Genomic DNA, 22,988 nt, shown 5'->3' with positions numbered 1-22,988 from the left:
GGCGTCGCCATTCATATTTCCTCAACCTTCTGTAAAAAGCTTGTACCACCTGTAAACATTTTTATGACTCAGGGTACAATCATCGTATGCGACGTCTGCGACGTACATGAAAAACTAATCCTGACTGAAAACTCTGTATTGACGAAAATAAAATCTGATGAATTAAAACCCGTTGTGTGAGACAAGAGATTATAGATTCGTAAAACACAAAAGAAACTTTTTTTATATTGTTTTTTGGGTTTATAACCTTCCAGAATCTGAAAAAATGAAAGATAAATCAATAAAGAATCTGCTGAAGTCTAGTAAACGGCAAACTGAAAAGTTCACCCCGAAAAGTTACTGCGTAATATAAACTACCAGAAAGTCCAATTAGTCAGTAACTTGTCGTATTGCAAAACTTTTCATTAATCTTACATTTCAGAAAAAAGTACATTTCAATTCTAATTAATGTTCAATCTTGATATTCTCATTTTTTTCTTATAAAAATTCAGAATTCTGGTTTGCACTACCTTCAGTATCTTTTTTCTGGTCTTAAGTATGTTCAGTAAGTTACGGTGTGACTAGGCATTGAAGCTTGCGAAGCAAGTTTCGAATCAGTTTGGCATTTGAATAAGGTTTTTCAGTCACTTTCTGGTATTTTGCATTCTCAGTAGCATGTTATCATCTAAAGATTTCTGGACTTCCTTTGAACTACTGGGCAATCAAAAAAATCTTCAGAAAATCCGACTGTTTGACTCACGTACAGAGGTTAAAGTTGAAATGAAAGCCAAAGGCATTTATCCATATGAATTTGTGTATGACAGTGAAACTGATAATTCAAGTAATACACTTCAAACTTTTCTCGAATCAGTATCATACTCAAACAGTAGTGAATGAATTATAGCTATTCAGTACCTGGTGCAACATCAATCCCTCAGAAATGAGTATTCATACTTGAAGGTGAGAAAATCTGTGTTTATAATTTTGTTTGAACAATCTGTTAATGTTTTCCATTTATAATAAGCATTAAGAATGGAACAACATAGAAATATGTGTGTTCTGGGTAATGATAAAAGTGTTCACTAACGATTCATAAATCCGTACATTTTGTTTCATATAATAATTGTGATTTTACCCTATTTATTTTTGTGAAACGTAGTACGGCATCTTTATGCACCAAAAGGCATTTTCAACTGTACAAACAACTATTCTTTCTGCAAAGAGAATAATGGTACGACACTGTTTTTTTTTAATGTAAAAACTATTTTTCGAATCATCATTGCTGTCTGAGCAAATCTGGTCTCTTGTATAGACATATTAAATTGATAATTATCCATTCCGAACCAGATAATACATTGGAAATTGGTTTCGATCGTTAAAGATGCTGCCATCTAGGAGTGATGTCTCAAATTATCATAAATCAGAGAAGAAATCTACTTTCAGAGTGAAACGTATTCATTAATGAAGCAGAAAATTGATTGACGATGGCGCCAAGTATCATATACCTAGTGAGTTTTGTGAATATTACCAAAAGATTTTAAATAGGAGTTCCTAACTCACTATTAACTAACGAAACAACTACTTTTATATGAATCAAATGGCTCTGAAGCAGGAATTTTCATGGCCAGATCTCTGGTCGATGGTAAAAATAAGACCATTCCAGTAAGAATAATCAACCCTAATAATAACAGGGTGACTCTCAAGAAAAGGCAAGTAATAGGCACCTGCGAACCGATAGTGAAAATCGCCAGAATCGAGGAAGAAGTCCCTATTCATCATGCTCAACAACCCGCAAAGGAACTCTTCGAAAATCATTGGTCGAACGGATTTAGTTCAACATCGGAAAGGAGAGAGTCACGGAAATGCAGATAGCCTCTCAAGAAAACCATGCTTTATATCCGGATGCAAATTTTATCAACGCCAGGAGGACAAAAATATCCAATTACCAAACGAAGAACTTTCCACCAGACATGACAAGGCAGCGGGCAGCGACTCCTTTATGGGCAGCTCTGATGGGGAGATAAGTTCCCCTAACTCACGCTGCTTCGAGTTTCCTCAGAACCGGATAGTAGCAACCTGTAAGGGTCCCTTGTCAAGGGATACGGACAGACCATGACCATCGTCATTAACAGCCCCTAAGGGTGACACAACTTTCATGACGAGTCAAGAGATCATGGTAGCGCAGGAGGATCCGGCCTTGAAAACTGTTCGAGAATGGATTGTGAAAGGAGTGAAGCCCTAATGGCAAGAAATTTCCAAGCACTACCAGTAGGAAAAGGGTTACTGACTCTAATGGGACTCTATGTGCATTCGAGATGACCTACTCACTCGAAAATGGGAAATCCCGGATGAAAGAACCCACAATTTCCAAATGATCCTTCCAAAGACGTGTATCTCGAATATACTCGAACAGCTCCACGATGGTCGCACTGGAGGGCTTTTTGGAGTGAATAGAACTCTAGCGAGGGTGCGTGAGAGGTACTATTGGGTCAATTGCCGCCGAGACGTGAAAAGTGGTTAAGCGCTGTGACCTATGCTCAAGAGAAACGCAGTTGACATTCTGGAACCACAAGTACCTTGTGGTTGTGATAGACTATTTTTCCAAATAGTAGACTTACCCAACCAAAAGGATAAAACGGTGGCAGAAGCCCTATTGCAAAACGTAATTACCAGAGACGGAGTACCCCAGGAACTATACTCGGATCAGGGTAGCAACTTCGAATCGGATTTATGGAAGGAAATGATGACTTTGTTATGAATTAAGAAGACAGGAACAACTGCTCTCCACCTACAGTCCGATGGATTGGATAATTGCACCATAAATAACTACCTCTCGGTGTTTGTCTCCGAAAACCAAAGAGACTAAGATAAATTGGTTCCTCTTTTTCTGTTGCCATACAGGAGCACCCAACATGAATCGACAGGTTAGGTTAGGTTAGGTTACAGGTTACACACCATCCTTGTTGTTATCTGGTCGAGAACTGAAGTTTCCGATAGATGTTTTGTGTGGCAGCCCATCCAATGAATCTCGATACATAATTCTTTCAGAGTATGTCAATGACTTGAAGGAGGGACTGGAAATTGTACAAAAATTTGCCAGATCCAAATTACAGCTTTCCAGCAACAGGATGAAGATGATTTGACAAAAAGTTGCTGCCGGTAAGCTTCAAGGAGGGCGATGCAGTGTGGCTCTACCAACCCCAAAGTCTTAAACGTTTATGTCCCATATTGCAGAAACCATGGCAAAGACCTTACTTTGTAACCAAAAGATGAACGATCTGGTGTACAAAATCCAATTGTCACCCAGAAGTAAGCCTATAGTCGTCTACATAGAGAGGCGGTATTCTTACATGGGTTGTAATGTCCCCTCTTGGAATGTAGTTCGGGGCAAACAACCCTAGAGAAGGGGGTAGTGTTGTGTGTGTTGATGTTCTCAGGAGAATCAGGGGTATTCTCCATTTTGACTTGAAATAATATAGATTCCAAAGCAACGTTGAAAGATAGAACCTCATCAATTCTTAGCTCGAGCAAGTTCGACTTTTGAAGGTTGTCGTAGGGGGCGACAGCTGGTTAACGAAATATCAGAACAGATTTTTAAGCAACACGTCCGCACTCCATGCTATACTCGCTACGCAACTTGGAAGACTATTCAAACTGATACGATATTATTATTCACCAAATTAAATACGTTGATATACTTACATATTTCATGCGTATATCAGTTATCAAGCGGTCTCACAAACCGATGCGACACGCGTGACGAAGAAAAGTTGCAATTACATTGTTTTACGTATGAATCACTTTGAAGGTTAAAATCGCATTTTTATATTGTGTTGTCTTGAGGTAGATAGGTCCTCACCTGTCAACAGAGCGACTAAAAGGACTAGCAACTACAAATCGGACGTGACTTCGGATGAATTTTCAGAATATTTTGTTAATATTACTGAAGAACTCTTAACAGATTTTGTTGGTGTAAATGATCAAGATTTTCAAAATTTCTTGAAGTTTGCCCCATCCACAAAAAAATTTTTTTTCCTATTTCCTGTTACTGTCAGTGAAACTAGAGATATTATTAGTAACCTCAAAAAATTACCAGCAATGGATGTGTTTAATTTGAACAGCATATTATTAAATCTGATAAGGGATTTTCTGATCGAGCCACTGACAAACCTGATGAATTCCTATATAGAACAGGGTTTATTTCCAGAAATTTTCAAACTTTCTCAAATAACACCTATACATAAAAAGGGAAACTTTGAGGACACAAGCAGCTATAGACCAGTCTCAATCATTCCAATATTAGCAAAAATTTTTGAAATTATTTTAAAAAACAGACTTACAAATTATTTTGAAACAAAAAGCTTGCTAACAAAATTTCAACACGGTTATAGGTCAAACAGATCGACAATTACTGCTTTGTGCGAAGCCTATGAAAAAATATTAGACTCATTCGAGAATCAACAATGTTGTATGGCAAATCTCTATGACCTTTCCCGCGCATTTGATACTGTAAATCATTATATTTTGATGAATAAAATGGAGTACTATGGAGTGCGGAGAAACGAACTGGAATTATTCAAATCCTATCTTATGGATAGGAAATCAAGAGTCAAGTGGCAAGACAATATCTCGGATTTTGTTGTAATGAAACATGGAGTTCCGCAGGGCTCTGTTTTAGGTCCTCTACTTTTTATAATCTATGTTAATGATATGATGTTCAATTTGTCCAAACCAACTAATATACATGTAACTAGTTATGCTGACGATGTCTCCATCATACATTGTAACAGGGACAAATGTATTGTCGAACAAAATATAATGGAATCTGAAGAATTACTGAAAATATGGAACAAAAGCAACTATCTGACATTAAATCTGGACAAAACACAAAGAATCTCTTTCACACTGAACAATACGATAGCTAATAATGATATTAAGTTATTAGGAGTGCATCTAGACGTCAGTTTAAATTTTTTGTCACACATAAGCCATTTATTCAAACGGTTATCGACGGCAACTTTTATTATTAGACAATTGAAGGGCAAGCTAACTGAAGAATTCATCAGGGTATCTTACTTTTCAATATTTCACGCAGCAATGACGTATATGCTATAGTTGTTTGGGGTGCATAAAGTCATACAGCCAAAATTTTTGTCTTGCAGGAAAGAGTTCTAAGAATTATGGCAGGGGTTGATTATAATGATCATTGCAAACCACTATTTAAAAAATTTAAGATACTTACACTTCCCTCTTGTTTCATATATGAATGTTTGATTTATATAAAAAATTAAAATATTCGTGGTGATACCGTCAAATATGAGCAGGTACATGAATATTTCACAAGAGGAAAAAGTGATATAAGACTGCCAAAGCCTGGAACAACTAAGATCAAACAATCATCTCTGTATCTATCGATAAAATTTTTTAACGCTCTTCCTAAGAATCTGAAAAACGAAACGTTGAGTTTGAGCAACTTCAAAAAGAAAGTAAAGAGTATTCTGATCGAGGAATGTTTCTACTCCTTTGAAGAGTATTTCAATTACTTTTCATATCCGATACCCTATTTGTAATCAAGTAACTGAATTTATGTATTTATGAAGTATACAAAGCTATACATATTTGTGTTTGAATATGTTTTTATTGTCTGACAAATGGTGTTGATTGTAATGGATTTTAAATAACTTAATTATTCGCTGTAATTTTCACATTTTTACTTTCTGTTGTAACTGTTTTATGTGACGTATGTATAAACACTTTTGTGTAACAACATGAATAAAGTATCTATCTATCTATCTATCTATGTGGGTGTGTGTGTATATATGCATATATGTATATACACATATATGATAAATGAAATACCTACCTACCTATTTTATTCGTATCACACTGTTATTATGTTCTATATATATATATATATATATATATATATATATATATATATATATATATATATATATATATTAATTTTAAGTTATTGACATACCATATGTACATACTGTACCTCAGTGGCAAATAAATAAATGAAAAAATAAATAAATAAATAAATAAGTAAATGTTATCAAAAGTGTGATAGAATTGACCAACACTTGATGAAAATCTATTATAACGTATTCAAAAAACACACTTCAATGTGTTCAATGAGATTTCCACTTCAAAGTTTACAAAACCGCGAAACGCTACACAATAGCATCTTCTAGCGTCACAATACTCCAAAGGTCATTATTATCAGTAACCAGCTGAGGCGACACTAAGACAGAAAATAAATTAGGTATACTTGGGCTGTTGAAGAAATAAGGTGAATTTTCAAATTTTGGGGGCTACGTACATTCGAATAGGTAGCATTTTTTTTTTGTTTTTTTATGTTGGTACACCTGTCTCGAACACATGTTCTAAGTTTCAGCTGTTCAGCATGTTTGATTGTTGGTGAGAGGCATAAAAGTTAAAAGCGTTTTGAATGCTCGGCGATTTTCTGCTATCGAAAAAAATGGATCAAAGAGTTTTCATCAAATCTTGTGTAAAAAATGAAATCAAACACGTTCAAAAACACTAATTTTATTGACAGTGACATATGGTGAGTATACTCTGGGTCAAAAAAGGTTTACAAGCTTTTCACATAAGGTCGAGAAGATGTGAATGGCGACGCTCGTCATGGACGCCCCAGCACATCAACAATCTGGAGAATCATCGAATCACTAGTTGCTGAGCATAAAGCGTGTGGCAGCGAAGTTCGTTTCAAATTTGCTGAATTTTGACTGCGACTTTTCACTGTTCCCAAGATTGAAGAAACCCTTCAAAGGACGGCATTTTCCGACGAATCTGAAGATAAAAACGGAATTCCTGAAAGAGCTGAAGGAGACTAACTTGAAGTAAACATAATAGAAATCGATGGATAAATATAAATTTTATTTTTTGAAAAGAATAGTACCTATATGTTTGGCTCCCCAAGCGAACCCGGGTGGAGTCGCTGGTATATCGTATTTTAAAATTCGCTAAATGCAAACGAACAAATAATATCGCCTCTAAAATAGGGTTCATAAGTGTAACGTCAGAATTTGCGTACCTTCCAGGAGTAAACTGTTGTGATAAGAGATAAGATAAAGTGATTGAACACACCCAAATTTATTCGTCACGAAATCCTAAAGCGGTGTAGTTCATTTCTGATTCCCGTTTTCCTTAATACTGACAAAATGATCTTTAATACATTTTCAATTTTATTGCTACAAGTAATCAGTGGGGTGTTTTCCATTGATATAAATGGTAAGTCTATATTACATGTTCATTTCTAATAATAATGATAATAATTCTAGTAGAATAATTTTTAATAATTCCGAATAAATGTTAGCCAAATTTTCCTATACAATAAACAATGGAGCAAAATGACTTTCGGTATTGTGAATGCCCCCATATTGATTTGCCTTAGTTTTTGGGCACCATGCCCATGCAATGACCTCATTGTTTAAATCTTAGAGAGAAGTAAATAAAGTCAGCCATATCTAATGCGCATGCTCATTGGTCCACTTACAACAAAATTTGCTGTCAATGGTCAACTGTGACATCACTGAAATTTTAGATAGCTGCCTTATATTGAAGAAACAAATGATGATTCATCTTTTTAATCCTTTTTCAAATACACGACGTCACTATTTCATGTAATGACTAATTTTATCTAGAAAGCGTTGACTCACCTGGTTTTGAAAACTTTTCCCGGAAGTTTTGGTTGGTTTCCGGGTTTTGCCGTGGTCTTTTTCGAATTTCAGTTGATACGTCAAGAGGAGTACTTTGACCATGCCACTGAAGATGACTGCCGCAGTTGCAGTGGAAACAGTTGGAGATTATAACCAAAAATAAAGACCACGGCAAAACCCGGAAATCAACCAAAACATTGACACCAGCTGTGAAAGCCTGTATTCCTATATTTTACCGGAAGACGAAACAATTAGATTTTCGTAATTAATCTAAACTTTATTAAGAATATTTCATTGCGATTTCACACTACCTACTGTAGAGTACACTACCTACTGTATAGTTTATTCATGTGTGATAAAAACTATTTTCTATCAGTTTGTGAGAATCATATTATAAAAAACTTTTAGTAAATTCATCATAGATTTACGTCAAATGTCAGAAAACTTAATATTAGCATTCATGAGTTTTCAGCATCCCAAGAAGAATACATATATTAACAGTAAAAAAAAATTTCAAAACAAGCAATTAATAGCATACTCTGTTATTGTTTATATTGATTCAAAACTTATTTTATTCTTATGAAAGCATATCAATGAAAGCTTATTCCAAAAATGTTTTTACTTTAATTTTTTTTTTTAGTAAACGCTAGACATATTCCTTATCCATTTCTTGTGCAGTCCACCACATTGGATTCAGAGTGACATGTTATTTTTGTATTCTTCACACTAAACCTTTTCATTTGATACCCATATCATGGAGGCTTTGTATATTGCGCCATCTCGGGCAGTCCGCAATATTGAATTTGGAGTGACGTCATAATAATTTTCGAATTTCATTCAGCAAACCCTGTGTATAAAAAGACTAATACGCCATTTTGGATCATCCACGATTCGCCATATTGGATGTAGAATGACGTCATGTACTGTCATCCAAACAATGCGAATCCAAAATTTCAGCTCAATCAATTGAGGATAAAATTCAAAATCCACAAAATGGTTACGGCTTTCGCGGCCGACGCTTTCAATGTCACTGTTTTCCGGATTTGAAGGCCGTGGATTTTTGGAATGTCTTCCTGACGTTTCGCTGGCGGGAGTGGCTAGCTTCCTCTGTTTGTTTTCTGTTTGTCTAGGTCAGGGGTCTCCAAACTACGGCCCGCGGGCCAAATCCGGCCCTAATTGTTGTTACTATTGCTGTGATAAGTTGAAGAAGAAAACACAGAATGATAATTACTCGTTTGTATTTACTTGCAAGCTAAAACTTGACGACAGAAATGATGACAAAGAAAACTTAACTTAAGTATCTAAGTTTAAGCATATTAATAACTAACAAATAATTGAAATGAATCACAGTAAAACAAAAACACTAATGAGATTTATATAATTGTGATTTTCCACCGATAATACTTTGTAGTTGTGGATCAATTTTACTTGTACCAATTATCAAAAGAGATTTAAGATGATCATCGGTTGAGATCTGTAAACATTCTTTGTGTACTTTATCTTGGAAAACGTTTTCTCACACAAGTAAGTAGTACCAAAAACAAAAAACAACCCACGAGCAAATTTATGTAAATTATCAAATTGTTCCAGTGGAAGACTCTTATAAAATTCCAACAAAGATGAATTTTGATATTTATTCTAGTAGGAGCATATCACTGCAACGTAAATCAATAATTTCCATTTGGACTTCCGGAGCCAGGGTTTCTTTTCCATATCAACAAATCACACATAAAAACAATAAATCAAATCAAAATACTTTTATTGACGGGTGTTACTTTATTTCACAATAAACAGTTTCGCTTCCTTCGCCTTTCCTACGCAGACTAACTCGCAGTTGCGCCACTATCCTTTTTATATGCAATTATTACTGCCATCTCGAGGTGATTGGCATACACTAGCTAGAACCAAAACGTTCTCGAACCAACGCGGTAATTCCAAATATTTAATTACGACTAATGCCACCTAGCGGGTAGCTGAAAAAGATAGTACATAGTACCACTACTCGCCACTAGATGTCGTTAAGTGTCACAATACACAATAATAATTGAAATGCAAAAAAAGCGTAAGTTTGCTTAGGTCACGCGTTTGCGACTATCCTAGTCTAGAAATATAGTTAAGGGCAGAAATTGGCCCTTGGAACAAACTGAAAAAATCATTATGGCCCGAAGGCTTCAAAGTTTGGAGACTCCTGGTCTAGGTTATGTTAGGTTATGTCCAAAGTGAATAGGTCTATTTGACTCTTCACCGCAACTCGCAAAGGTTTATTGTGGCTCACACCTATTCACACTCGACCAAATAAACCCAGCTTCTTAACGGAGCCGATTATTTTGTATGGTGAGTGGTCACATGGTAAGAGAACGGCTCTACCGAACTCTAAAAACCTGATTCGATCCTCAGCGGGGCAGGCTGTTTCATCATTTTCCAAACAGAGGCGACACACACTGCCTTCCAACAGTCAGAGTATCTGCATATGATGATTCAAATGACAGTGACCTGTAAGAAGGCCAGTTAGACATCGTAATTCATCCCTACTGTAGTCCAACAAATGTTTGGTATCAAGCTTCGAACGGTAAATAAACGCCTTGGAGTGACCCAATCTTGGAAGATTCTGACAAAAGTCCATAAATCTTCTTGCCATCCAGGTGTTCAATCTTTGTTTGGCTTAGCCTAAAGCGATGCCAATGACAGGTTCTGTTTCGATGAAGCTGATTGCAGCACCCTCATTTGCAAGGAAGTCAGCAGCATCATTGCCTTCCAGGCGAGTATGGCCAGGAATCCAGACCAGAGACAATCTGTTTAGTATTTCTATAGAGGAGAGTCGCTTTTGGCAATTTGCTACCAATTTAGACGTTGTTCGGTAGGAACCAAGAGCTTTCATTATCACTTGACTGTCCGAGAATATTTTTATTGATTCGTGTATGGGGTTAGATTTTTCCAATCTTTCCGCACACAATTCAATAGCGTAACTTTCCGCTTGAAATACAGTCGCATAGGTTCCTAGACAGGTAGATATCTCTGTCCTGGGTCTGCGACTGAAAACACCTGCATCGGAACCGGAAGGTGTTTTAGATCCATCTGTGAACCAACAATTATCTGCTCTTAATATTTCCTTCTCCAGGAGGATCCAGTCTTCTCTACTCGGGAACAGTACTTTCTAAGGCAGTTCGTAGTTGATAGTCAGAGGTCATTTCCTGAATGCTGTGACTTTCAGTGTCAACCAACAGTCTGTTGCACTCTGTATTGAATTGATTTGTGCAATTGGCAATGTGCACAAGTCTATATGCAGTCCATCTAGCCTCTCCAGAAAAATGTGAAGAGGAGGTAGATCTAGAAGGATCTTCATGGCCGCTGACGGTGTGGTACTGATAGCACCACTGATGGCCAGACAACCGTGTCTTTGTAAGTCAGAGAGCTTCGCCTGGACTATTTGTCTATCTTCAATCCTAAATCACTATCCGCCACAAAATTGTAATAACTTTCTCACGGAAAATGGTAAAAACTTATTTCTTTGCATAGAGTCGTTTTTCCCACGTGTTACATTGGGGGAAGCAGTAATCATGATTAGAACGTGAACAAGAACCAATATCGAAAATAAACTGGAAGGCCATAGTGTTGAATCAGGAATGCTTGGTTATTAGGTTCTGTTTTCTCCAAATTGCTTCGTAGTAAAAGCTGCAGTGAAATGTAGAGCGTGAATCTCGTCGGCGGACCATGTCGAAGCTTAGTTTTGCATCGGACCGCCTTCAAGGATTTTTTTTATACTGCACAGATGGCTACTACGTGAGAGGGGATGTCATCTCCTTCATTTATATTCAGGTTTTTGTCCTTTGAAGACAGTTGAGTCAGTCACGAATTCGTGGTTCAGCCTAGAACCACTGATGGGACATATGCCGGGTCGAAATAGCGCTGTCTTGTGTTGGATCATTAATGCTTTGATTTCGGGTTCTGGTTCACATTATTATATCTCACGATTACAACGCGCTTATGTGTTTATGTTGGACAAATCATGTGCATAAACTCTGTATAATATTTAAGCAATGATAGCTGATCAAATTCTTACGTCAATATTTAGCTGTATGAGAGGAAGTAAGAAGTAGCTGGAACGTATGTTTTACAAAACACGACGTCAGTGGTAAGCAAGGGCAGGATGTCATATTTCAAGTTGTTTTTACTCATGTTAAAATATAGGTATCAATTTTGTAATATTATGAAGTATTAATTTTATCGACCATCTTTGGGTATTTTCACCTTCAAAAATCTGAAAATATGAAAATTGTAATCTAGAACTGTACCTATACAAGTGTAGAAATAGCAAACTTATTAGTTCACCCCGATAAGTTAATGCGTAAATTCAAGAAAAATGTTCTATTCATCAGTAACATGACATATTTATTGGTTTTGCCTATCAAAAAAAGATCTCAGAAATAATACACATACTTATCCTAACGTTTCGGAGGCTAAAATCTGTCTCCGTCATCAGAATTGGAGAAATCTACGTATATTAGCAGTAGTGTCGTATTGTCGTTCTAAACTTCATCGACAAGATGTCAAAGGAGGTGAAAATATTTTTAAAAAAGGTTGGTAAAAACTCTGATTTCCTCCACAAAAATGACTTTCGTTAAAAAAATATCGTTTTTACTATTCAAGTTCCGTAGTTATTGGTTATACTTCCAGGTGTGCAAATCTTTTTAAGTATTGTAATGTAATGTGGTAATTCAAGAAGGAGAGGAATGAAAATAAATTACCGATTTTTTCGTCTCATGCTATTCACATTGATTTATGTGCCGCCGCCACAATATAATGCGAAAACTTAGCATTATACTTGTGCCGCCACTGTAAACGAGTTATTCACAGAGTTGCAGGGATTATATGATTTGCTCATATGTGAAACACATTCTAGTTCTAAGATAGTTCTGAGTTCTGTGCTCTGTTTTTATGTACATATTTTTAGTTTACTAAAATCGTCACCAGGGGAAATATCGCTCATTTAGAATAAATAAAATGCATATATCTCAGTTTCAAAATATTTTAATTTCAACCCATTCATTATCCCAAATAAAAATTTTGGAATTACAAATAAAATTTTTAAGACCCTATACAAAAATCGTACTTCCATGGTATCGATGGACAAATGGATTGTTACTTTCCAATTTTTCATAGAGAGGACCATTTGTCAAAATTTAAGTGACCGATGTTTCCTAAAGACTGTTTTTATTGTTGTTGATCACGATGTAAAAATCTGAAGTATTTTTTCTATTAATATTGATTGTATTATTATTGATAATTAATCATGGTTTTAGTCTGGTTTCTCTGAATATTATTAAGAAAACTGTCCTTGCTATCGTTTGGGGGAAGTTATTCGAATTCAAGTTCAAATACCTATAGTTCAAATTGTCAGCTGTTTTTAAATTTGAATATTTTGAAAAAAGAAAGAGTTGGGATAAACTAATCTTACTGAGAAACACGCCAACTAGGTATTTGAAAGAATATATTAATAAATACCGGTTCCTTGAAGAACATGAATATGTACCTGATTTTACAAAAACATCAATCTTTCCACAGAAGCCACCGAGATCAAAGGAAATATTCTTTAGGTACCTAATTTTATGTATTATAGATATTTTCAATGTTTCTAATATATCCCCAGGTAATTATGTTTTATCACTTTAAATTCCATTTCATTAATTCTGAGATATGTTGTTATTGTGTTTCCTGAACTGTATATGTATTGTATTAAATTTGTATTTTCTGACAGAACTTTCTCAAAAATGAATCACTCCTAAAAATATAACCCTTTCAGTTTAAAAAAGATTTTCATATTTTTGTGGTTTCTTGTTCTTTTCCTCAGCAAAAGTAATTTATTTCACCGGTTCAGCAGTTTGTCACGTTTATAATAATCGCACTACACAAATTTACACTACAACTACACTCGTTTGAGTAGCGCCATCATTGGTAGAAATTATGAAATTCTTCCCCATGTCAGCTGACTTCCTAACCTTATTCTAATTTAAACATAATTTTGACTAAAAAAATATAATTTAGTTGCATAGGTGTCAGCTAACTAAGTGAAGTCATAATTTTCATCGTATTCACTTTTTACCTTTTACTTTGTTTTTATTTCATTCAATTCAGTGGAATTTATGAATACTGTGTGGATTTTTGTCTGGAAGTATGAAAAGTTATATTTTATCAATTTGTTACCTGTTAATTGTTTACTTTTGTGATGATTCCTATTGCCAAATAGGTAAGTGTAGTGGGAAAAACTTTTATATGCATATTATTTTGGAGTGGTATCCTTGAATTTTTCATTTCTGAATTTTTGAGAAATTAGTGACTGAGTTTGCAGGATAAATTGCAGGATCGATTAGGCTGAAAAATAATTCTACATTGATTAGAGTTGAATATCTGAGATGACTCAGAGTTCTTCAGCAGTATTAGAACTGAATTTCATAACAGGACAATGCCTTTTACGAAAATATTTTCGAATGATAGGGAATGTTGAAAAGAGGTAGATGCTCATAAAATTTCATCGTCTAGCTTACCCACAATTAAAGTTCAAAATAGAATCGAAGATGCTATATTCCTTTTTTTCACCTACATCTTGAATCAAATGAAACGCCACTTTCTTCCCCATTTTGTTTACTATCAAAACCTCTACACTACAAAATCTGCTCGTTTGTTCAAGAGAGTGGATTTAGTTCCTACAGCAAGACTCTTACCTGTCCTTCTGGTCCTGAATAAATAGACTTGATTTCTTCAGTCTTCCAGTTTGCTCCAAACAAGCACTTTTCCCAAACACCAGAACTGCAATAGTCTACTCGATGTGTTTTTCACCTACCAACTTGATGATAGTCACTTTATCTCCTGAAGACGCCTGAGTTTCCAGTTTCACCTTTCATTTCAGTTTCTTCATGGAACATTATCTTCTAAGATTGACTAGTTTTCATATTTTTGTTACTTGATAATATTTGTTAATTTTGCATGTTTTGTTAGTCTAGGTGTTAGCCTGTAAATGAATTGCTGAACATGTACAAAAATGTTTGAGATCTTGTACCCTCCCAAGGTAGGTTTGTCTCATTTTTAGAGTTTTGGGGTTATTTTAGATTTTCTGCAGATCATACAGCGTTTGAAGGTAGATTTCATTGCTGCTCTTCCATTGATATTAGAAATTCATTTATATTCCCTGATGTCAATATTTTTCATAATAGTATTGCAAAAGAAGTCTCGTGTAATCATTTTCTGGGCTCAAAATATTTAGTTTCTTGGATCTGCTAAATCAGTTCCATTTGACGGAAAAATTTCTTCCTATGTGGCAGTTTTCTATACTTTTGATTTTCTGAAGTAATATTCTCATAGATTGAAGTTTCTAGACAGTAGTTCTTATCAATCGTGTCCACCTAGGAGATCTTTTGATATCAGGCAGATAATCTTTCAGACAAATTTTGACATTTCATGTCAACATTACTTTCATCGGCTAAGAACTTTCAGATTTCAGATGGAACCATCTAAGCAAAAATACGTTTGGGATATTTTTCATTACTCTCCTGTTAGTCTTGTCTCCTATTTATCTCCAATCTTCAGTTTTTGTCAATTCCTGTTTTTTCTGCCATCATTTCATATCCAGGTCAGCCAAGATAATCAGACGGGTTATTTTGATTTCCATTTCTTACAGTATTGCGGGACAGTCTGCTAGCCATCAAAACAGCCTTAATCAGGGTATTGAAAGGATTTGAAGATTTGACAGCATAAGATTTTTATCTTTCATTGTTTTTTTGTAACTGACTAAGCTGTAGCCAACTTTGTAGATTGTAATCGGTCAGGTAATTTTGCTAAGAATTTTTTCAGAAGTTGAACATTTTTCAGATAATCTTATCAAAGGAGAGGTTTTTCCATGGATAAAATGTTTCTTTCCTCATTAAATAGTATTAGCAACCTTTCTGTATGAATCTGTCACATGGTCAAAATGGTCATTCCATATATTCTTTTTTTGTATTCCATACATTGGTCTGTAGTAATACTTGTAACATTGAGAGTGTATATATGCAGTAAACGAATCAAGATTTCAAGTTCGTACAAAATTTATGTAGAAAGGTATCATTTTCAGTACATTAGGGTAAAAAATCAATGAAAACGTTGATATTTGGCGAATTAGAAGAGATCTGCAGTGGAACATATGCAACATTTCATTTAAAAAAAATAATAGAAAAGAAAATAAATTGTCCATCGTTATTATCAATAATTTGCTCAAATATTTCGAATAGAACAATAAGAGCACGTTAATTATTTATTTTACCCTTTAAGAGAACAAACTGTTCGCAGAACTCTCCTTTATGTCGGTACGTTAAATGGGGTAATACTCCTACAAAATACTTCGATATTTTCAATACATCATTGCTTATGGCAAAAATATATTGAGTTTATAAATTATAATTCATCAATACATTTAGTCAATAACTATTAACCAGTTTTTATTGTTATTGTAATTAATTCTAATTGATCCTTTATTTTAGACACTATGTACATGTGTATCATAGGTTACTTTTAATTTAATATCAATTCAATTGTGTGGAAACTGTTGTGGATTTTCCTATTTGTATCCCTAACATTATGAAATGTTCCTGGAGTTATATCATTGCAAGCGCCCTTTTTTTCTGCACGAGTTCTGAAATGAATTGTGGTTGTCTATTGTACATTTCAGATGTCACGTATTTTCTCAAAAATATCTAGGAGCGTTATATCAGGTGATCTAGTGGGCTCTTCTAAAGATATCTCATTTTCAAATAATATTAGGTTTCAGCAAGATGAGGTACCTCTTTATTACAACGAGCTGGTTTCCTATCCACTGGTTTGGACAATTGTCCAAACCAAACGTTGTCCCTTAGAATAACCTGATATGTTACCCTATATGACATCCTTGGATTCTTATGAAGATTGGTGAAATCTTGAGTTTACGTTACATAACCACAGTCTACTCCAGGGCTCATGGTTAGAATAAGAGGTGCTTCCCAGAAACATTCCATAATGAATTTGTGAACAAACTTCATTATTGTCAGAAAGTGAATGATGATCAATTTGAAACTAATATGAAATCCGTAATTACACAGGAACGTTTTATACTGTTTTTTTGGGTTTATAACCTTCCAAAATCTGAAAAAATAAAAGCTAAATTAATAATTTCTTTTTACTTGTGTGAAAAGAAATTAGAACAATCACAGTTTGAAGCGAGATTATCATAGTGATTACAGGTTTTGAAAACGGAAAAGGATTGTTTTCCAAAACGTTACCCACTTAAGAAAGCTAGGTATCAATAGTTGATTTTTTCAATTTTTTTTTCAGTTTGAAGGCAAAATTTATGAATACGACAAGGTACTGACTAATTGGACTTTCCAGTAGTTTATATTAGGCAGTAACCTTTCAGGGTGAACTTTTCAGTTTGCCCTTTACCACATTTGAGTAGATTCTCTATTGATTCAGCTTTTATTTTTTCAGATTGTGGAAGGTTATAAACCAAAAAAAACAGTATAAAATATTGAGTCTTCCACAAAAATAAGTCGTTTGAAGAATACTCAGAAACTGATGTTCAAAAATTAAAAAATGTTAGAGAATCAAAAAAAGTTGGTGGCCCCCTTCTGGTGAAGAGTGATGCAACACTATCATCTTTCTTATCAAAAAGTAGAAAAAATTATATCTTTTGATGCAAATTTTGTCCAACCTCGATATCTTGTTCCTTTCAAAAGTAAAGAGGGGGGATCTGTTTATGTCCACACTATATCAAATTCACTCGTTATCAGTTTTCAATATAAATATATGTATCCAGTAATTAAGTAGCTCATACCTTAATATTACAAAATGTATGTATTTGTAATAACTTATTTTATTTCAGTAAAGTACAGGTCATACTTACATGTGTATACTTTCAATTCCATATAAGTGTCATAAAAACAATTTACTTGAATTTGTAACTCATGAACGCTTTATGGCAATATTAACATGATATATCATATCAATAATACTTTTGTTGACATTGACTTCACTTTGTTTGTATTTCATAGATCAACCTAGTTTGCTTATCAAATCGACATGTGAGGGGATCATTCGATAATGCATAACATGATATTTTTCTGATTTCATTCCTGATGTGTGATGTTGGAGTAATAGAAAGAATAATGATGTCGGCAGTGAGGAGAATAGCATAATTCAAAAGTGACACAATAGAAATCATTCTCTTCACTTTACACATATTTCTTACATTCTTTTTTCCAAGAACAAGAACAGAATTGATTGAGGTTAGGGCGGTGACATTTCAAGATTAAATCTTCCTCTCATCAGTATTAGTATTATAAAGGATTGAAAGGGTGCAAAGAAGTAACTATTAAACATAAACTGGAAAAAAAGCCCTCTTGAAACAACTAATTTCATATAAACATTGAATTATACAAAAAACATTTCTACTGTTCAGTTTGTACTCCAAACACTCGTTATGAATTTGAATCAAATAGTATTCACAGGATTGCTACACAATATAGTAAATGAAAGGTAAAATTTTACTTACGTGGAACATTGTCATCCTCACTGGTAGACATCTGATGTTTTGCCGTAAGTCACTTGCCTTATTGGCTCTTCAGCACCAATCTCGATAATATTACAAAATGAAGAACACAATTCATTCGTAAAATTACGAATCGATGTCACAAATGAGTCAAATCTACTCACGTCATCGATGACAATACGTAATGGCATTCATTCGCTAATTTGATTTAATCCCAGCCATAGGAATCTTGTTTAAATTGAAAGGGGTAAATTTTCAGGAATGAAGATTATATAACAAAAAATTAAAACTCAATCCATGAATGATAAATAATTTATTGAAATTGATTGGGAAAGAAAGGTTTTGACTACTTCTCCATCTATATACAAAAAAAAAATTGAGAATCTTCCTAAAAATATACCCCTTTCAATTGATGTAATTTGTCCTAACATACAAGATAGTATTGGTATATATAGATATAATTTATATGAAATTTGAACTGGTGTGCATAAAATATTCACATATAATTAACACTTATGAAAAATCTAACCTGAATATGTAGTAAATGACAGGTGATACCTCAGCTTAAGACTTGCATTTATGATAAGACACCAATATAATTAATCTGCCATAGATATCATCGGCCGCCAAGTGATAAATCGCGCTCTGTGTCTCTGCAGCTTTCACTAAACTATCTGATATAAGCTAATAGCCTTTTTTTTTGTTTCAGAGAAAATTTGCACTGATAACTTCAACAGGGATGCCTGTAACAATATAGAGCGGGATCAAAACTATTCTTGCGGACTGGTAATTTCAAAGTAAGACACATCATTTTGAAATGATTGAGTTGGTAATCGATTCAGATTATTTATATTTTCAGAACCGATTGTTTTCTAAATATTGACAAAGGTCTGCCTCAGTTTACAATAGTATATCCTGAACAAGCTCTTTTGGCAGCCCCGTTGGTTTCAGAACAAGTTGTGGTAATTGGAGAAGTTGAAACAGGTGAGAAAAATTCAAATGATAATTTTACTTTTCTCTCCCGCCACTTCCTATTTTGAATCAATTTTGAAGAATTTAAATATCCACACAATAAATAATTATGTCCCTGCTTCAAAAGGATTCTGATTTCAATGTATTAAATCAAAAATTACAAAAAAAATCACCAAAATCCGAGCTATTCCTGAGAACTTCCAAAGATTGCCTGTTTCATCTATTCGTTGATGCCACTAATCAACAAAAACTCTATACAAAGGTGTGCAGATACAAACTGTACTTGTGATGCACTGTTTGGAACCTTTGGTGTAGAAATGAATAATACTGGATTTTTTTTCCAACACCAAACCGTTATTTTAACAACGTGTTTCGATTACCAAGTGATCATCTTCAAGGTGGCTTCAAGATTTTGAATTAATTTTACAATGTGTCCTTATGTAATAGTCTATTACATGTAATAGTCTATTACATAAGGACACATTGTAAAATTAATTTAAGATTTGTAGATAAGGCAATATTGTGAAATTAATTTATGACACTCAAGACGTAGATACCTAGAAGAGGTATCTGTGGTATAAATAAGAACAGCTTTGTAAGTATGATTAGTTTGATCTTCCTCTTGAAGATGATTACTTGGTGGTCGAAACAAGTGTCGGGTGTTGAAATAACGGTTTGGTGTGAAAAAACTCCAGGATTATTCAGATACAAACTGGATAAAGGACCATCTGATAGAAACTCTAAAACAGCCAGCTAGATTACAATAAGAGACATACGCCACAGACTGTAGCTGTCACTGCTTTGGGATGCATTGCTCAATATATCTTGGTCTACACTTTTTAAAAACTCTTTCATTTGGAGAAAGGTGTTGTCGAAAGAAACTTTGCAACACTCCGCTCTCCTCCACATTTTCATGATTTTTCTGCAGTTCTTGAGCATCTCTATAAAAAAAAGATTTTTTTAACCAATAGTGGTAAATGTTATCGGCACTTTTATATTCTTGTGATACAAAATTCATTTCATCAAAATGTTTTTTATATAATATTTCTTTCAATTATAAACATTTTCCTAAAAAAAAATTAATTTTGCAAAATTGCCAAAGTCTGTCAACTCTTACGGCAATCTGAAATAGGAAATGTTTGCACAAACGTTGACCTTTTAGGTATCTCAAATGTTGAATAAATGTTGCTTTAAAGTTTTTCTTTTATTGAAGTTGCCTTTGTTCTGTCTGAGATTTATTTTAAAAAATTGTCGGAACTGAATAATCTCGAAATGAAAGCACTATTTTATTATAATATTTTCAAAGAAAAATACATCCAAAATGATTCATACCCAATCCAATCTTATGAGTAACTGAAATATTTCATTTATTCGTTGGATAGAAACGTTAAAACTTTTCAGAAAATAAGTTTTATATACCTCGTTCGATTGATGACTTATTTATTTTGTATAAATTCATGTTGAATATAGAATAAAGAAAATACTTTTGTCTAGTTTCTAGTGTGTTTATTTATTCGTTACGACCAGTTTCGGCTTATAAGGCCATTTTCAAGTAACTACCACAAATTGTCAAGTTGCGTCTTAAATAGTGTGGACAGGTATCTGCTCTAGGTACCTGACCTAACACGTTACCAATATTACAATATGTCACGATTACCAACTATTGGATGGATCCTAAAATTCCTAAATTCAAAAGGGGCGAGCTGCATAGATCTAGTTGGTCGTTGAGCGTTATGAACTTGGGGTCCTTTTACAATTTATTCATTTCCAATGCTTCCAATAAATCCATCTACCTTCCTTTGTTACATGTATGAAGAATTTTCATGTTTCCTTTATTTATTGTATGGTTTGTTTCTTTTAGATGTCCATATATGGCTGATATTTTATCTGATAATACATGTTCTCGGTATCTTATGTCGAAGTTTCTGCCTGTCTGACCTGTATAAGCTGCTGGGCAGTCCCCACATTCTAGTCTGTATATGTCCAATTTTTTCCATTTATCCCTTTTGGGATAAATGTAGTAGAAACTAGACAAAAGTATTTTCTTTATTCTATATTCAAGTTTTATATAGATGTGCTGATTGAATTATTTCTTGAAGGTTACAGAAATTATCACTCGTTTAAATAGTTTATTAAATTGGCATTGAATTGATGCAGTACCCTCAGTGAACGAACTTGATTCATGTATTATTCATAATTGAACAAGAAATATTTAATAGTTGTTTGAAACTCATTTTCTTCAATTTATATGAGCCATTATAAAATTGATTCTTGATGGAACATTATTAAAAAGAAAAATTTCATTTTACTCATGGTAAGGTTGAAAAGGGAGCATCATTATATAATTTTTTAGGCTACCTTGAATCTATTTTCAGATAGTAATTGTAAAATAACTCATGGTTATTCAAAACGTTTTTTAAATTTTGCACTGATAGTAATAATCAAGATTATAAATATTCAAAAATATTGCTGAGTTATCAACTTTTATTTTTTCAATAGTTCGTTTTCGTCAAGTAAAAATATACATTCGTGTACGAATGTATGCATAAAATATTTATTTTGAGAGACAAAAAAATGTTCAGTGAACCTGGGAGTTACATTATTAATGACGTCAATAAATATGTAAAGCAAACAATAAGAAATTCAGTTGAGTGTTTCCTTTTTGAAGAAATTATTCTCATAATGATGATCATTAATGTATTGTATATTGACGTAATAACTTCAGTCGGTTATTTATTTGAAGAATATAATAAGAAAAATAAATAAAAAAGTTAGAGGTTGTCATTTTGATTATTTGAATTAGTTATTTTTTTGCCAACCTATTATTTTTCTTTTGTGGAACTTGCAAGTAAACTCTTTCAATATGGCATCCTCTGTTGGAGGTGATGAACTGAGTTGTATAGTGTTTTCAGAGATATACCAAATTGACAGGAACTCGCTGTCGAGTTCCTGCCAGATGGTTCGACAAAATATGAGCTGTTTCTGAGGACTTGCGAGGAAAAGATTTTTTTGATTGGAATATATCTGAAAGCTTTGGGATATGATATATATGTAGCAATTTTTTCATACTATTACGTGTAATTTGAATTGGATTCTCAATAGGATGAAATCCTATTTTTAAAGTAAATTAACAGCATGAAATATTGGAAGTTAATGTGCAAACATAATTTATTCTGAAGTAGTTATAAATAATCAAGGACCTCTATTGATCTGTGAAATATGTGAAAAAATAGATTTTAGAGCAAAATAATAGAACATCATTGCCATAGGGGCAAGAGAATTCTTCACATAGAAGTTACTGCTACTCAAATGACATGTTTTTAGCTACAAACCAAATTAATAAAACTTCTACAGCAAATATAAATAAGGTTTGGGTCATAATTCTATTGAAGATAAGTAGGTAATTGTGGTGACTTACAGGTTCAGTTAGGAAAATGAAGAAACTTCGAAGAGTTTGAAAAAAAGGGCTTATAATAAATAACTGCAGCAGATTGGTCTGAATATCAATATGGAATTCATGAAAAAATAAAGTGATCAGATAGAAATTATATTTGCATATATATATATATATATATATATATATATATATATATATATATATATATATATATATATGTATATATATATATATATATATATATATATATATATGTATATATATATATATATATATATATATATATATATATATATTTCCTCAATAGAAGAGTCTATGAGTAAAATAAAACAAAAACCTTCCTGAATATAGATGATATTCATTACAACTGAAATTTTCAAGTAAGACAGTTTTTTTACTCAATTCA

At 33.6% G+C, this 22,988-nt stretch overlaps 1 protein-coding gene and 1 long non-coding RNA gene across 4 annotated transcripts in view; one reads left to right on the top strand and one right to left on the bottom strand.

The window, feature by feature from the left end:
* Nucleotides 1-6,515: 6,515 nt before the first annotated feature.
* Nucleotides 6,516-17,799, bottom strand: LOC141479979 (uncharacterized). The gene is made up of 2 exons (XR_012464097.1): nt 17,569-17,799; nt 6,516-6,795 (listed from the first exon to the last, which is right to left on the bottom strand). It is a non-coding gene; the product is annotated as an uncharacterized lncRNA (long non-coding RNA).
* LOC111514568 (transferrin) overlaps nt 7,080-22,988 on the top strand; it is a 36,865-nt gene continuing 20,956 nt past the window's right edge. For 2 of the 3 annotated variants that reach the window (XM_074169606.1, XM_074169604.1), the window contains exons 1-3: nt 13,668-13,908; nt 18,923-19,010; nt 19,073-19,197. In XM_074169606.1, coding sequence (XP_074025707.1) covers nt 13,836-13,908; nt 18,923-19,010; nt 19,073-19,197 — 286 coding nt within the window. In that variant the 5' untranslated portion in view covers nt 13,668-13,835. Of the gene's footprint in view, nt 7,237-13,667; nt 13,909-18,922; nt 19,011-19,072; nt 19,198-22,988 lie in introns of those variants that run through there. The other variant, XM_074169605.1, reaches the window with a different exon arrangement.

Source organism: Leptinotarsa decemlineata, unplaced genomic scaffold (assembly GCF_025532065.1).
Source record: "Leptinotarsa decemlineata unplaced genomic scaffold, Ldec_3_MD MMD2_P_RNA_scaffold_5, whole genome shotgun sequence".
Classification (NCBI taxonomy): Eukaryota; Metazoa; Arthropoda; class Insecta; order Coleoptera; family Chrysomelidae; genus Leptinotarsa; species Leptinotarsa decemlineata.
This window is presented reverse-complemented; position numbering and strand designations above follow the sequence as displayed.